The sequence below is a fragment of the Teleopsis dalmanni genome, chromosome 2 (assembly GCF_002237135.1).
Source record: "Teleopsis dalmanni isolate 2A chromosome 2, ASM223713v2, whole genome shotgun sequence".
In the NCBI taxonomy this organism is placed as follows: Eukaryota; Metazoa; Arthropoda; class Insecta; order Diptera; family Diopsidae; genus Teleopsis; species Teleopsis dalmanni.
This window is the reverse complement of record NC_051847.1, coordinates 40,885,384-40,900,128: the sequence shown is the minus strand read 5'-3', so window position 1 is coordinate 40,900,128 and position 14,745 is coordinate 40,885,384. Positions and strand designations below refer to the sequence as shown.

General features: G+C 31.2%; 2 protein-coding genes across 2 annotated transcripts; both read left to right on the top strand.

The window, feature by feature from the left end:
* Nucleotides 1-6: 6 nt before the first annotated feature.
* Nucleotides 7-1,423, top strand: LOC119681266. Its single transcript, XM_038094409.1, has 2 exons — nucleotides 7-164; nucleotides 288-1,423. Exon 2 carries the CDS (start codon nucleotides 301-303, stop codon nucleotides 1,306-1,308), a length of 1,008 nt encoding a protein of 335 aa, XP_037950337.1. The 5' UTR covers nucleotides 7-164; nucleotides 288-300; the 3' UTR covers nucleotides 1,309-1,423.
* An 8,619-nt stretch (nucleotides 1,424-10,042) lies between these two features.
* LOC119683652 lies at nucleotides 10,043-10,917 on the top strand. Its single transcript, XM_038097448.1, has 2 exons — nucleotides 10,043-10,743; nucleotides 10,821-10,917. Exon 1 carries the CDS (start codon nucleotides 10,164-10,166, stop codon nucleotides 10,671-10,673), a length of 510 nt encoding a protein of 169 aa, XP_037953376.1. The 5' UTR covers nucleotides 10,043-10,163; the 3' UTR covers nucleotides 10,674-10,743; nucleotides 10,821-10,917.
* Nucleotides 10,918-14,745: the final 3,828 nt, after the last annotated feature.

Here is a 14,745-nt window from a genome sequence, read left to right as displayed (position 1 = left end):
TACTACTAGCAATTCTTATCCCACAGTGACTCTTACGAACTCACATTCCATTTTTCAAGCTATAATGTGCCTTGTATATTTCTAAAAATTGGAACACAATTATCCCAATTTTAAAACAACTTTTTGGAATAGACGGGTGTATAAAAATTTTTCGTCTTATAGAGGTATGTAAAAATTAATTTTTCTGTTGAGTTTTCATTATTTTTCATTAAGATCTCATTTAAAAATACATATTATTTTTGACTCTTTATGACCTATTCGTATATCAAAATTCATCAAATCTTTAGGTCTCAAAGCAAAATGTCTCGTAAAATTTTAAATTGTTTGCAAAAACTTATGCGATCGTTTTCAAAGAATCACTCAAATATTCCAAAGGTTGAAATTGTGGAAAAACGAAAAATTGTTGATAATGAAGACATTGTGAAATCGTACAATAAACCGGGTGAAGCAGGTATATGTAATTTTAGTACACTTAATGGTTTTAAGACTTACAACTGGTATATCCCATATGAGCATAACACTAGAATGGATGAGGAATACTCATCAGAAGTGAATTTGAAAAACAATTACCTTAGCCCGTATGCAGTATATAAGAATAAAGTGAATGATAAACCCACAAGAAAACATGAATTAAAGCAACCCACATCAAATATTGTGAATAGTTATTATGAAATCATTCGTCAAAAGAAAAATGCCTTAATACCAACTGATCGCAAAACGAAACAAAATAAAAACTCATTATCGGCATCAATTGCTAGTTACTCGGATAACTATAATAATAAAATACAGTCTTCCCACCGAAAAAAAGATACTTACTTTACAAATACACCGACTTTAAAGTTCACATCGACACATGTGAAAAGAAGTTCTGAGGTATCACGTCTAGATGACGTACATAATGAAATTCTAATACCGAAAAAAGAGTATATAAAGAGCTTACATGACGTTGTTGAGGAAAATGGTCTGAAATGGGTGGTGAATATGGAAAACTCAGACCAATACTTGAAATTTAAGTCACCAACGTGTTATGGAGAAATCAAAAGTCAAATATCTGACTTTGTGAATTACAAAGATGTCAGACGTTCCACTACAACTACTGACATTACAAACGAGAGCTTGCCAACAACGCTTCAAAAGGAAACTAAGAAGGATGAAACTGTAAAAGGATATAAATCAAATATGGATTATAAGTCATCCTCCAACTCTTTTGAAGCTATCGAGTCATCAATACCAGCAAATAGAAATACTCAGCAAAAACTTGATTTTTCGGACATGACTGACTGGTATAACTTTACGTGGTCTATCTAATCCAAAATCGATCGTCTTACAACTTTTTCTTGAGGAATGAATGATTTCTTCGAATTTATTTTCATTAATGTTGATGAATACTTAAATAGGAATAAAAAATGCTATTATTAACAAAGTGTCTTTTAATTTTCAAAAACCAGTAGATGAGAGAGATGGAAACATTTTTCGATCTACTTTAGATTTGAAGAAAATAATGCTATATACTAAACTTAGTTCATATACTAAATCCCTAGTTCACTTGGAAAACATAACCAAGCTAACCAGAAAAATAACCTTAAGTTATTCAGACATACAAATACGTTATCTTTTTGTAGCATTGCTATGATATACATATATTTTAAAAGTCCAATAAGACTGGTGTTGATAGAAATTCATCTCAACAATTTAGAAAACCCAGACCTAGAAAAGCATAGATTGTTGTTGTGCACTTATCGATATAAAAAATATTTGTAAACTATCCTATCGAAATCCATTTGGTAGAATTTTCGCAAATGTTGAGTACGACCTATTAATAAGATAAGTGTATCTTTGAAAGATTGATAATGTTTTAAAAGATTGATAAGACTGCCATTGAAAGAAACTCTTCTCAATAGATAAACGGAGTTCTAAAATAGCGTAAATTGGTGCTTTCAATGATATAAATGATATCTGTAAACTTAAAGCAGACTTGTTAGCCAATGAGTTAACACCAGTTGTTTCTGTAATTATACTTTTGAGTGTTCAGCGATGAGACAAAGTAGTAGTCGTTTTAGAAGTGTGTGATATGATATGAGCCCGTGTGATATTTTTCTGTTCTAGAAGCTAAAACATAACACTTCGCGGAGCATTTCTACGAATGTAAAAGGACAAACATCTTACTCACCTGACATGGCGAGTAAGTTGTCGTAAGAGGCGACTAAAATACCATCACTATTCCAACACTGTTTGGACTGTGAATGGTAATAAGTGAGTATCCCCACCTGCGAGACCCGACCAGAGTCATAAATCTGCTATCATGGGGGTCAGGTGCACACAGCTTCAGCTGTCCTGAACAACTGAGGTTGGCAGTGTCGTGGTGGCTGTGGTTAAAGTCTGAACTTTTGCGGGAAGAATATTAGTATTTTACTTTCATTCACGGCATGGAATTACTTATTCACACCGGCTGCTGTGACCCAAAGATCCGCAGAGGTATTGGATACGCCTCGCGTGGATTTATTACAAATCCGTCTTTGAAATAAATACCGATTTGAAATGAGTGTAGTGTTTCTTTTCTAGATTCTAGATTTTTTAACCACATTTCAAATAGCAAATGAGAAATATGTGAAAGTACGTGTTAATCTAACAGTCATGGGACCTATTTTAATAGCGAATTGTTTGTTTTATTATACTTATATTATTATATACTTATATTAGTAGTTCTAGAAACTTTTTGACATGAACTGTACATTTTATTTTGTGCATTTTTTATTAAATTTTCTTTATTATTTCGGAAAAATAATTTATGGAAATGCACTTAACCCATTTTCGAACACCAATAAAACTATTTATAATGTAATTTTCAGTTAGAAACGGATAAATTAAATATTTGCATTTTCAGTTAGGAAACTGCAATTTGAAAAGTAAAATCTATATCGTCATATACAGTATTGTATATTAATACAATAACTTTAAAAAAAATATATGAATTATGACTTTTGTCTTACATTTTCTAAGCGATAAAAATCAAATAAAATTTATAACATTAATGCAAAACAGAAGCAAAATCTGATTTGTTATAGAGGGAAAAAAATATTTCAAAATATTTACTTTAAACAATAAACAATTGTAATTCTTTCTGGATTTGCATATAAAATAATTTTCCCATGTGAGTGGCTCTCGAACTAGTGTGAGAAAATGTGCGATCATAAAAATTTCAAAACAAAAAGTTTTTTTAATAATAAAAGTTGTACAATCAAAGAAAGTAAAACAAATTGAAGCAAGGAATATGATATGATATAAAATCAAATAAACGCGAAATATGTGTCAATGGCCAACAATGCGCCTGAGAACGAACGATTTATTTATTTAACTTATTTATCTATAAGACAAAAATGCTACATGAGTCACACTGAAAAACAGAAAATAAACAGAAAAGCTCATAAACGCACATGCTGCACGCCAAACAGTACAAACCCATACCCGTACCCGCACCCGTTCCCGTACCCATTCCCTTACCAGTACCAGTACCCGTACTCGTACTTGTATCTGAAGCTGAATTTGTATCTGCATTCGTACGCGTATCTGTATCCGCACTTGGCAGCTAAATGAGTTTGTTACCAATTTACTAAGCAAACACTCGAATAAACAAAGCCTTTTTAGAAAAACTTTATGATTTTAGAACAAAAACAAAAAAAAAAAAGAAATAAAATAAAAAGAAAACAAACAACACGAAAATTAAAACATCAAATAAACAAAGAAGCGAAATAAGGTAAATGATAACGTAAATTATGAAATTAGTAAAGAAAAAGTTTAAATCAGATAAAAAAGTTACATAAATTGTAATTGGAGGATGCATATAATTTTATACCCAAAGAAAATACACTGCACAAAGTACACTGTGAGAAACAATAGCTCGCTGACGCATTTAATTAACTGTTCTAAGTGGTTTGCTAGAGGGAAACGTCTGCGCTGTCAACTTTAATTGGTCTAGTCTTATCAGGTTTCATTAAAAACATTAGGTACTGTTTAAAATAAATAATCATATATATATGTATATACATATATTATACATACATACATATATATATATATGAACTTCACATCTTCCATGGGTTGTCACAAGTAAAACTCACCTACTACTATTTATACTCCAAGCAATATCTAGTGCCTACTAAAATTTAGCCGCTTCGTACAGCAAGCATGCTTTACCTCTGGAATATTCTAACCCCTATCACGAAGGGAGGATATCGAATGATAGTTGTAATCAATGAAGAGATTGAAGATAGACGGGCACTAGTTCTAGTACCTACTCAATTTTAGCCACCTCTTATAACAGTCATGCCTTAACTCTGAAATATTCTAACCTCTATCACGAAGGAAGGACATCGATTGATAATTGTAATTAATGAAGAGATTGAAGATAGCCGGGCACAGGTTCTAGTACCTACTCAAACATCGGTGTTGTAAATGTTAATAAAGATTATAGTATCTACAGAATTTTAGTCGCCTCCTACAATAGGTATGCCTTACCTTGGGAATATTCCAACCCCTATCCTGAAGGAAGGAGATCAATTGATAGTTGCAATCGATGAAGAAAGCAAACATCGGTGCTGTAAATGTTAATAAAGATTATAGTACCTAATGAATTTTAGCCACCTCTTACAATAGGTATGCCTTACCTTGGGAATATTCCAACCTCTATCCTGAAGGAAGGAGATCAATTGGTAGTTGCAATCGATGAAGAAAACAAACATCGGTGTTGTAAATGTTAATAAAGGTTATAGTACCTACAGAATTTTAGCCGTCTCTTACAACAGGTATGCCTTACCTTGGGAATATTCTAACCCCTATCACGAAAGGAGGACAACGATTGATAGTTGTAATCAATGAGATGATTGAAGAAAGCAAAGACGAGACACTAGTTATAATATCTATTGAAAAAAGTATTATTCATTTTGCTAGTTGACAGCAATGATTTAAAACGAGGTTGTCGAATGTTGAACCTTTTTTGAGTTAGTGCATCCGGGCACTTTTACTCTTTAATAGCTGCAGGGTTTCTGCAGATTCCCACCCATCTCACTGACAATTTTTGTATTTTTCATAAGCTTCTGCTTACAGTCCCGTGCGGTGAGTGATTACCCTTAGATTAGATGGTGCTAAGTAGGGCAGCTTGTTGGTTTTCACATATAGCTTCAGGCTTCTGTCCTTTATTAATTTTTTGACCGAATCTATTCTAAGGTCTCTTAGCATGTGATTCATGCGGGTATACCATGGCACTTTACAGAGTCTTCAGGGAGCCTGACTTTGAGCAACTTGTAGCTTCTGGATAGTAGAGTCGGCAGCTTTACTATACGCGGCACACCCATAAAGTAGTATTGGTCTAATTATTTGGCTGTAGATCAGATTTCTGTTTGAGCAACTACTTCTTTTGAAAAACGAAATGGCATAGATATAACTTGCATACATGTTGTGATTTAAATATACAAAATATCGAAACTTCATATATTGACATATGAGTTTCATGTCTAAAAGCACCTATCAATTAAAAATATTTCCTGCTAATCTCACTTCTAAGCATTTTCTTTATTAATACATATCATAAATTAAATTTTAAATTTCATTTTTGAAGTTCAACTCAATAAAATCCACGCTGGAGTAAAAGTCAAAAGCACATAATATAATTGCTAAGCACTTCGTTGAGAAGTTCCAATTATGTTATCAAAAATGAAGCCGGTTAAGTTATTTGACAAGTAAATAGTAAATGGGTTTGTCAAGTTGACAGCTGTGAAAATAATGAGCCCTTTCCGAATGCCAACATATTCCATATTGAGGAACGCTGAAAAGCTGACAAAATAAATGTGCATACTTCTACGTGGAAAGGCATTCTTACCCACTAGGTACACTATTTTCTACATACATAGTTATTCCCATATTGACATACAAACTAGCATTTGTACGCTAACCAAATTATGAATAATCAAGCTAATTACTTAAGAAAATTGTTTCGTCTGAAAAGCAAATGACTTACTTTTTGGTAGTGGAATTATAACCAAAGGTTGCCGTCATAAGCTCAGCAAGCTCAGCAAGAGCGCAACAGGTAAGCGGCGGCCTCAACGGAAATAAACAATAAAGCCAAATCGTTGTTGTCTACTTGTGTGTGAAATGTGACAGAAATTATTTAATGGACTATTAAGGAGCGGAAAATGAAAAATTATAGCCAATTTTGGAATGGTGAAGTGTTAGAGAATTATTGATGAGCTACATTGACGCCAAAACGTCACTGAGGAGCTTTTCCATAATATTTGTATTATAAATGGAAATCTAAATAATATATATTAGACAGATTTTCTTAGAATTCCTAAATAAAGCATTTAAACGCTTGGGATATTAATGATTAAACTGAATATATAACAATTTACAGATATGTCTCACATACTGATATTATAAGCTCTCCATACTTTTAAATACAGCTATGAATTAAGGCCATTACATACCCAAAAACTATTTAACCAACCCATCTATAATCACACATATATTTGACAATAGATTATATGGATATGATTTATTTTTTTTCGTTGACTACTTTGAAAATGTTCCATTGAATCCAGATTTACCAATCGAAAACGCCATTAGTCTTCTGCTTTACTTGAAGGAATGCGAGTTAATGTCTAAAGCATTAATGTCTGTTTTCATTTTGATAATACATTGTTCCATTATTGATATTATAGAAATATAATTGGAAGCCCAACATATCTTCTTGACGGAATCAAACAATTCCTGCGCTTTGTCTTTAATGTAATGTAAATCGGCGAATAAAGTGTTTTTATATAAAATCTATAGTCCCGATCCTTCCCGTTTTAGTTCCGATCGTATAAACTATAGATATTAAATATTTAATATTATCGTACCAATTTTAATTTCTGGAAAGCTTTAACAACTTAAATACATCTGTTAGTTGGCATAATTGAGTCTTCTAATAGAAACCCAAAAAGTAAGCTTCCAACAAATATTTTAAGTTGGGTTTACTCATAAGCCGAAGTCGTTGTTATCAAAACAGTATTGCTGTATTATGTCATATTATTTCGAACATCGATTCTTTTGAGTGAGACATAAACATACTCATTTTAATTTAAGAGCAATAAACGCCACTGTACCTCAAAGTAAATTCACCTCCCAGTCTCAATTTGTCAGATATGTTTTTATTGCAACTAAACTCCTCAATCAGACTCTCTAGTCTAATTATTATTTTAAATATATAGACAATGCTTTATTTTAAATACAATTACGTTAAGTTTAAATTTATTATAACTAACAACTTCGTACTCTTTAACCTCCTAAGTAAGTTTCTGGATGAAACATACCTATACGGATGATTTTTGGATTACAATGGATTATAATTCGTTCTATACTTAAAGATCCTTTATATTTTCTGTACCCGAATGGAAAAAGCGGTTTTTCCTTTTGTGTCGAAAAGGAAAAACCTCTCCCTCCTATATCTCTCTAACGCATACCGACCGTAGCGTACCAGTAATTGACAATTTTTACGTTTTCCGTAAGTTACTCTCCACTTGTTTATTTATTTCCCGAATTTTTAGTCATTGTTATTTAAACGGAAAACACAAAATTACGTGCTTTTCGGTTCAAACTTTCTTGCAGTCGAAGTTCTGTGGTAAATATTGATTTAAAATATTTGTTAATATTTTCGAAATTATTCAAAATTATTTATATTATATTTCAAATAGTTATGGATATATATGAGTGTTTATTTGTGTGGTATGTTGGAATTATTACACAATATCTTACGTCTTCCGCTTAAATTACGAATCTTTGTTATACAAAGAAAAACCACAATTGGGATTGCAAGTTTGCAGTCAACTTCCGGTTCGAGGCAATTATTCGAGATTTATTGGATTAGCACAACAAGGCAAGGAAATGCCAGTAAGCCCAAGTTTTGTATACGTATGATATGTAGATGCGGGCATATACATAACTTTATGTGTTCGGAAAAGTGCATTGGTTTCCTATAATTATGAAAAATGATATATGAATATTTTAAAATTTTCTTCAAATTTATTTCTTCCACTTAAGAACCGAAACAAATTTTAATATAATCAAGTCAAGAAGCTTTTAAAATTTTCCCAAAAATAAATGCTGGCACACAGAGTTTTGAAGTATAATAAAGACTTAATTATAAAATATACTCCAATACACTATATTCCATGGAAATAATTGAAATTTATTTTAATGTAAATATTTTATTTATTTTATAATTAATGCAAACTGTATTTTACTTTGGATATAAATAAACACAAAATATTTGTTGATTTGTCGTATCAAGACCGGCATTTATTTATTTAGATTTTAATGGACTGGCAATACAAATAATTTTCCTCGATTTATAATTGAAACTCATAGACACATTGGCGTCTTTACATGTACAGAAATAGATAATATATAAAAAAAAATAAATCAATTTGTTAAATGTAGCTGATAAATATATTTTTAGAAGCAATATATATTTATATATGTATAATTATATTTATATATTTATAAATTCATATATAAATTCATAAATTCATCACGCAAAATATAATGATGTATTAAGCAGCTTAGTAATTTTAATTAAAAAGTAATTTATAATAATAATATACTTATACAATATATACTTATACAATAGACTTATTGTTTTGAATTTAAATTATTAATAAGCGTTCATAGAAGATAGACATTAGAAGTAAACACACTCAAAAAAATATATTTTAACCACATACTAACATAGTGATATTAATCTGATCATTTTGTTAGACAAATTTTAGCTCATGTGGTATGGTTGTTCCAACATAATGAATCGAGTAGGAATATTTTGATCTGAGCTTCAGTTCGAAACTGGTTAAATCAACTAGATTATCTTTGTAAGTATAGCAACCCGTGTCCCAAAATGCACGACTCGCTTATACCTTGTTCACACTGCAGCTAAATCAACTTAAATTAATCAAATTAAAATTAGGTCGTTTCCATAGAAATGATAGAAGTCGATTTAAGCATGTGAAAGAGCTTCTAAGTGCCAGAAAGTTCTGTAAAAGTTTTAGGAGAGCTTTTGTTTATTTACATTTCAGTTAACATCCAATTGCAATCAATATTTATTGTTAAATAATATATGAAATTGTATAATGATATAAAATATATATTTGATATATAAACTTATTTATATATTTTTATATATCAAGTATATATTTTATTTATAAAAAGCGAAAAGTGACAGCCTTACCAACATCGCGTTATCAAATCTCAGATTGGTTACAGGCTCCTCGTGGAGGTATGCAGATCTGAGGTTAACTATCGCTTAGTCTAATGAAGTGATAAACAATAATCCAGTCATGGCGTAGAGAGGGGTTTTAAAGAAACCTCGCAGTTAATAGAGAGTAAAAGTGCTCAAGTGCATTGACTTAACCAGCCTGAACATAAATATATAAAAAATAAACAAATTTTTAAAATTACCTCTGGTTGCTTAGACTTGTTTATTTTTTGCTTATTTATACTTTGTTTGATATGTCATATATGACAAATATATCAAATTTCGATCATTTCCCTTTCGGGAAGTATATTTTGCAATGTTGAATTGGACATTTATGGTGTAATATCCTTAATTTATTTTTAACTAAGCTGGGAATTTGAAAACTTATTGTACAGTTAATCAAGTTCTAAATCAATTAAACTTGTTTAATGAAGGCAATGGGAACATGCAATTAGGCTGTAAGAGCATGTTCATAATGATCCCATAATTTTAATATGTAACATAGCGATTCCGAAGTAAATATTAATGTTAAAATAACACACTAAATATATATGTTATGTGTAAATAAAAAAAGAACTTTTTTACAGTTCCAATTTTTTATAATATGAAAATATATCTGTTTACGTGTAAATATATATATTATGTGTGAAGGAAAACACTACAAAAAACCTCAGTTACCATTGTGTTTAATTAAATTAATATAAAATCTAACAGTATTATTAATAAAATTTTTTTTCATTATATCAAAAATTCTAAAATCAAAATTCAAAATTGTATTCCGTTAAAAACTTTTCGAACTTCTTTTCGATACGATTCACTAAATTCGTAAAAAATTTGTAAAAAAATTATACCATTTTAATAGTTATAGTATTTAACACTGACAATGGCGAGTAGTAAAATCTGGAAAACGGTTATGGGAGCATTTGTGAAAAAAGCAGTATCACCAGCTAATAAGGGAAAAGCAACAGAAACTCAATCGCAGGAAGCAAAATCTCAAATGTCGATTACGAAACTTAATGCTTTAAGAAATAAAAACGAGGCTGCACAAACCACCCAAGCAGAAGCACAACGTCTCGATGATGTGTACTTTCAGAATATAAATGTGTCAAAGAAAACAGCTGGTCAAACAGTTGCAGAGTACACCGAAGCCGAACGTTTAAAGCATGAGTCAACAGATAGTAATTACTCTTCAAACAAAATGCCGAATTATTCTAAACCACAATCCACTACTAAGTATAGAGGTTCCAGACGAAGGAGTATATCCGTAAAATATTCAGCCAATATGAATGCTCCTTTTACGCCTGGACCTCGTAAACGTTGTTCCATATGTGAAGATAGAGCTCCTAAGAAACCAAATGTAAAAATTGAAACCAAAGATGAAGATGAAAACTAGAAAAATAGTCCTGGTTTTCCTCTAAAAAGGAAGACACAAACACATACAATTCAACACCCAGCGATGAGATGTAAATATGCATTTAATTATATTGGTCAAACATTTCTAAGTATTGATAGAACTAACATATATTATCGCTACAAATAGACTAAACTAATTCCTCTGGAGTGTTCCACATATTTTAAAAATGGGCTCTTTTTAAATCCTCTCGAATACATAAAACTTGTTATTCATTTGAAGGTCTATCATGTAAGTTTTTTGAATTATACATATTTTGTTTATAATATATCTATTCAAATTTGCATTCGAATGTATATTATATACAAGGTAGAACGCAAAGAAAACAGAAGATTTCAAAAATATATGTTTGTAGGCCAGTTCCATTAGCATAAGTGTCGTGAAGTTTTGGCAAAATATCAGTTAAAGATTTATCCTTTCGTTGTATGTATTTGCCAATATATCTATTGGTCTTGATATTGTATGTATTTGCATTATAAATATCTATATTTAAAAAGCTCAGTTTACTTTGATATACACCTTGTATGAATACATATGCATATATGTAACGTCAATATTGTTATAGACACTTATACCTATCACTACCGACAAAGCACTTTTCCGATCCAATAAAGATTATAGTTTATGAAAGTATCCCAAATCTAGAAATCTTATTGTACTGGCCTCTCTGATACTAGCACCCTTCCCATATCCCACCATGTTTATACTTACTGTTGGCCACGATCCGGTTAAAAAAATGTCAATTCTCATCTTTGTTATTATTGTGACAACCAAATATAGGTGTTTGTCTGCTTTAGTATTCCATGCCTATTCAACATGGTCTCGGTAAGTGGTTTCTTATTGCTTATTCAACCTGGTTCATTCATTTTAGTTTCAAAATGTATGGTATTTTGGTTTTCTCTAATCACGAAACATTTCTATTGAATTTTTGAAATGTTTTTGATCTATTCAACAAGATCACCGGTTAAGTGTTTCTTTACTGCTTAGTCAATCTCGTCTATTATTAATATTCGGTTCACCAATTAGGGGCTTATTGACCGATCATGAAAAATTTCAATAGAACTTTCAAAGTATTGAGCTTACAATGAAACTTACATTATCTGAGAAGGGATTGGACATATGTTTGGATAACGGTTAACGATCTGAGTTTTAAAGTCCATATGAGCCTGTTAATTAAAACTTGAAACGATTATTTTTCAAGTAATTATGATCAACTTGTGGCTTATAGAATTAACTTAGGAAGTCAAGGACTAATTCAATTATTCATCAGTAAACTCCTGTACAATATTTTTAAATTCAACTAAGATGGCAATTATGGAGAAATATTATAGAAGAAGTTGGACGTGGAGACATACTGTAATTTCATGAAAGGGGACACAATATATGTCTACGTCGCAGTAATGATCATTATTGAAACTCAAGTAGACTTTGGTGTGCAAATTCATCAATCTAACCTAACCTAACCCAAGAGGGTTCACACACTTGATTCATTCAGAAAATTGTTGTTTGGATTTATTGAATGAAGCAGCGGCCCTATGCGTGGAGCAGTGGCAGATAGATTGTGTTTCTATGAGTGCGAGAGTAGGGAATACCTGTAATGAAGTTGTTACCATACTTAGGAAGTTGATGTGTGCGTTCGGTGAGCTTGCTGGAAACATTGCTTTTCGAATAAAGTTTCAGCACTTGTATCCACAGAAAAGCTTATAGGTGCAAGTCAGTGACAGAGCTCCAGTATTGGAGTTCCAATCTGTTGAGTTCAATGAGTGAGTCGAAGTCTGGACATAAAATTAGGATTAATAAAATGTGATGGTTACTTTTGTTACTTAATAAGCATATTAAAGACTAAATTTCTTTGAATTCTCTCTAAAAGCTTAGTAGGCACCAAAAAAGCCTAAGAAGCCAAAAAAGCAAATCCAAAGAGCATAAGGAGCAAAGAAAGCTTTTGGGGTTCTAAAACCCAAAAGTTCTCAATGGTTCCCAATATACTTAGCCCTGCTTTAACTTTAGGTATTACTATAAGACATTTTACCAACTATTGGTTAATTTCATCTGCATCTAAAGTTCAGTATTCCATTTTTTGTTAAATACAAAAAGTTCATTTTAAATACTATATTACCTTAATGTCCTGATATCCAATATCACTACAATGTAGTAATAACTGTAATTAAGATTAACATTCTACGAAATGCACTTTTCTTCGTTTTATCGTCATTTATGAACTACAATTTGTTTATTATTTACAAATAATAAAATTTGTTTCTTTTTCTTAAAAGTTTCGCAATATTTACCAAATGCACTGAAACATACAAAAGTGTTAACAAGAGATTTAATTTCCCATATCGTATTTACTTTAACAACGCATCGATACAAGAAACATTGACGATGTTTCGCAAGTGTGTCAATTATGACAGCAAACAGAAAAAAAGATATCGAAAACCACAGAAGAAAAAAGATTGTTTTAACGCATTTCCGTTAAACGGCAAATATAAATACAAATAAACCCATAAGCAAACAGACATTTGGACAGACGGACAAACAGACAGACAGACATGCAGATATACAGCGAGACAGCGAGACAGATAGACGAAGGTATGGATGGATACATTCACCAAAGAAGCGATAAAAAAGCAAATAAACACTTAACCAATTGAGATTCATGGTACACGCACACATTAATTGCTTTATAAAAGTGAAATAAATCCTACACACCATGTACTTACACACAATATCTCAATGAAGCAAAAGTATCTGAATCTGTATCCGTATCTGCTCCGATACGGACATGTATCTGTGTTTCTATATCGGTTACCGATTTTGATTATTAATTGCAATGTGTTGACAATGTGCGCACTTACACGTTCCATGCACGCTGTATTTGTCGCTAGCTCATCGCACCCAACGGATAAGATCGCGAAGTGTAATGGCTGGCGTACATAACTCATTACCCCAAATTAGAGTGCTACATTCGAGCACTAAAACGGTGTCATTGCATGGAGCTGATAATATCAGAATAAGTGAAACAAGCAATGCAATGGCACTAAAATGCATTCAGCTAAGATAGCATTTTGCTTTGATACGTGGATGGATGCATTTTTAATATCAACAAAATTATTCTGTTTTCTGTGTTATTTTTTTTTAAATTTAATTTTTCTTATTGTAAATTTTTTTTTCATATTTGTTTGTTGATATTTTTTTCGATAGATTGTTTATTGTTTGTTTGCCGTTTGTTGCAATCATCGTTGCGATATGTTTGACTTTTGGTTGAATTTATTTTCAAAGCGCTAAGTAAACAAAAACATGACTGAAACAGACACTTCGGCATTAAAACAGTGAAGGCAGAAAATATTAGGACAAATCAAAACTTCTAATTACAAATTTATCTATTATTTTTGTAATTAATAAACAAGATAATTTCAAAAGGGTGTGTTATCAGGTTTCCATAATAAGGCAGAAAAATAGATTGATAGATCGTAACATTCAAAAAGACGTTATTACGAGCAGTAAAGTACCAACCACGACTGAACTTATATTTACCTTAGAATACTTATAAGGGATACTTTTTTACAAAAACATTAGTTTTTATTAACTTGTTTTTATTACTTAATACGGTATTCTCACAGCCCGTAATATTTGGTCTAACAATTGAATCTATGAATATATTTGAATCTCCCCAAAAACTTTTTAGTCCTCGATTAGTTCACAACAGTACGACCCACAGTCAAAGAACCCTATACGCAGCTATTGTAATCTCTGTGTCATATGTTTTATTCAAGATCTGATAACCCACAGTTAAAGAACCCTAAACGCATCTTAAAGATATTTTTTTTCCTCCCCTTTTTATTTGTAATATATTGCAATTTATTGCAATCTCTGTGTCATGTGTTTTAGTCAAGGTCTCAGTCTAGACAATATCGTAGATTTCATTGTTAGTTTATGGTAAACAATTGTAATTTAATGTTTCAAACAAACTAGACCACAAGATGATGTTTGATGAAGCTGATGAAAGATACTTCATATTGAAAATTAGTGTGACACTGTATTAGCAATATATCGT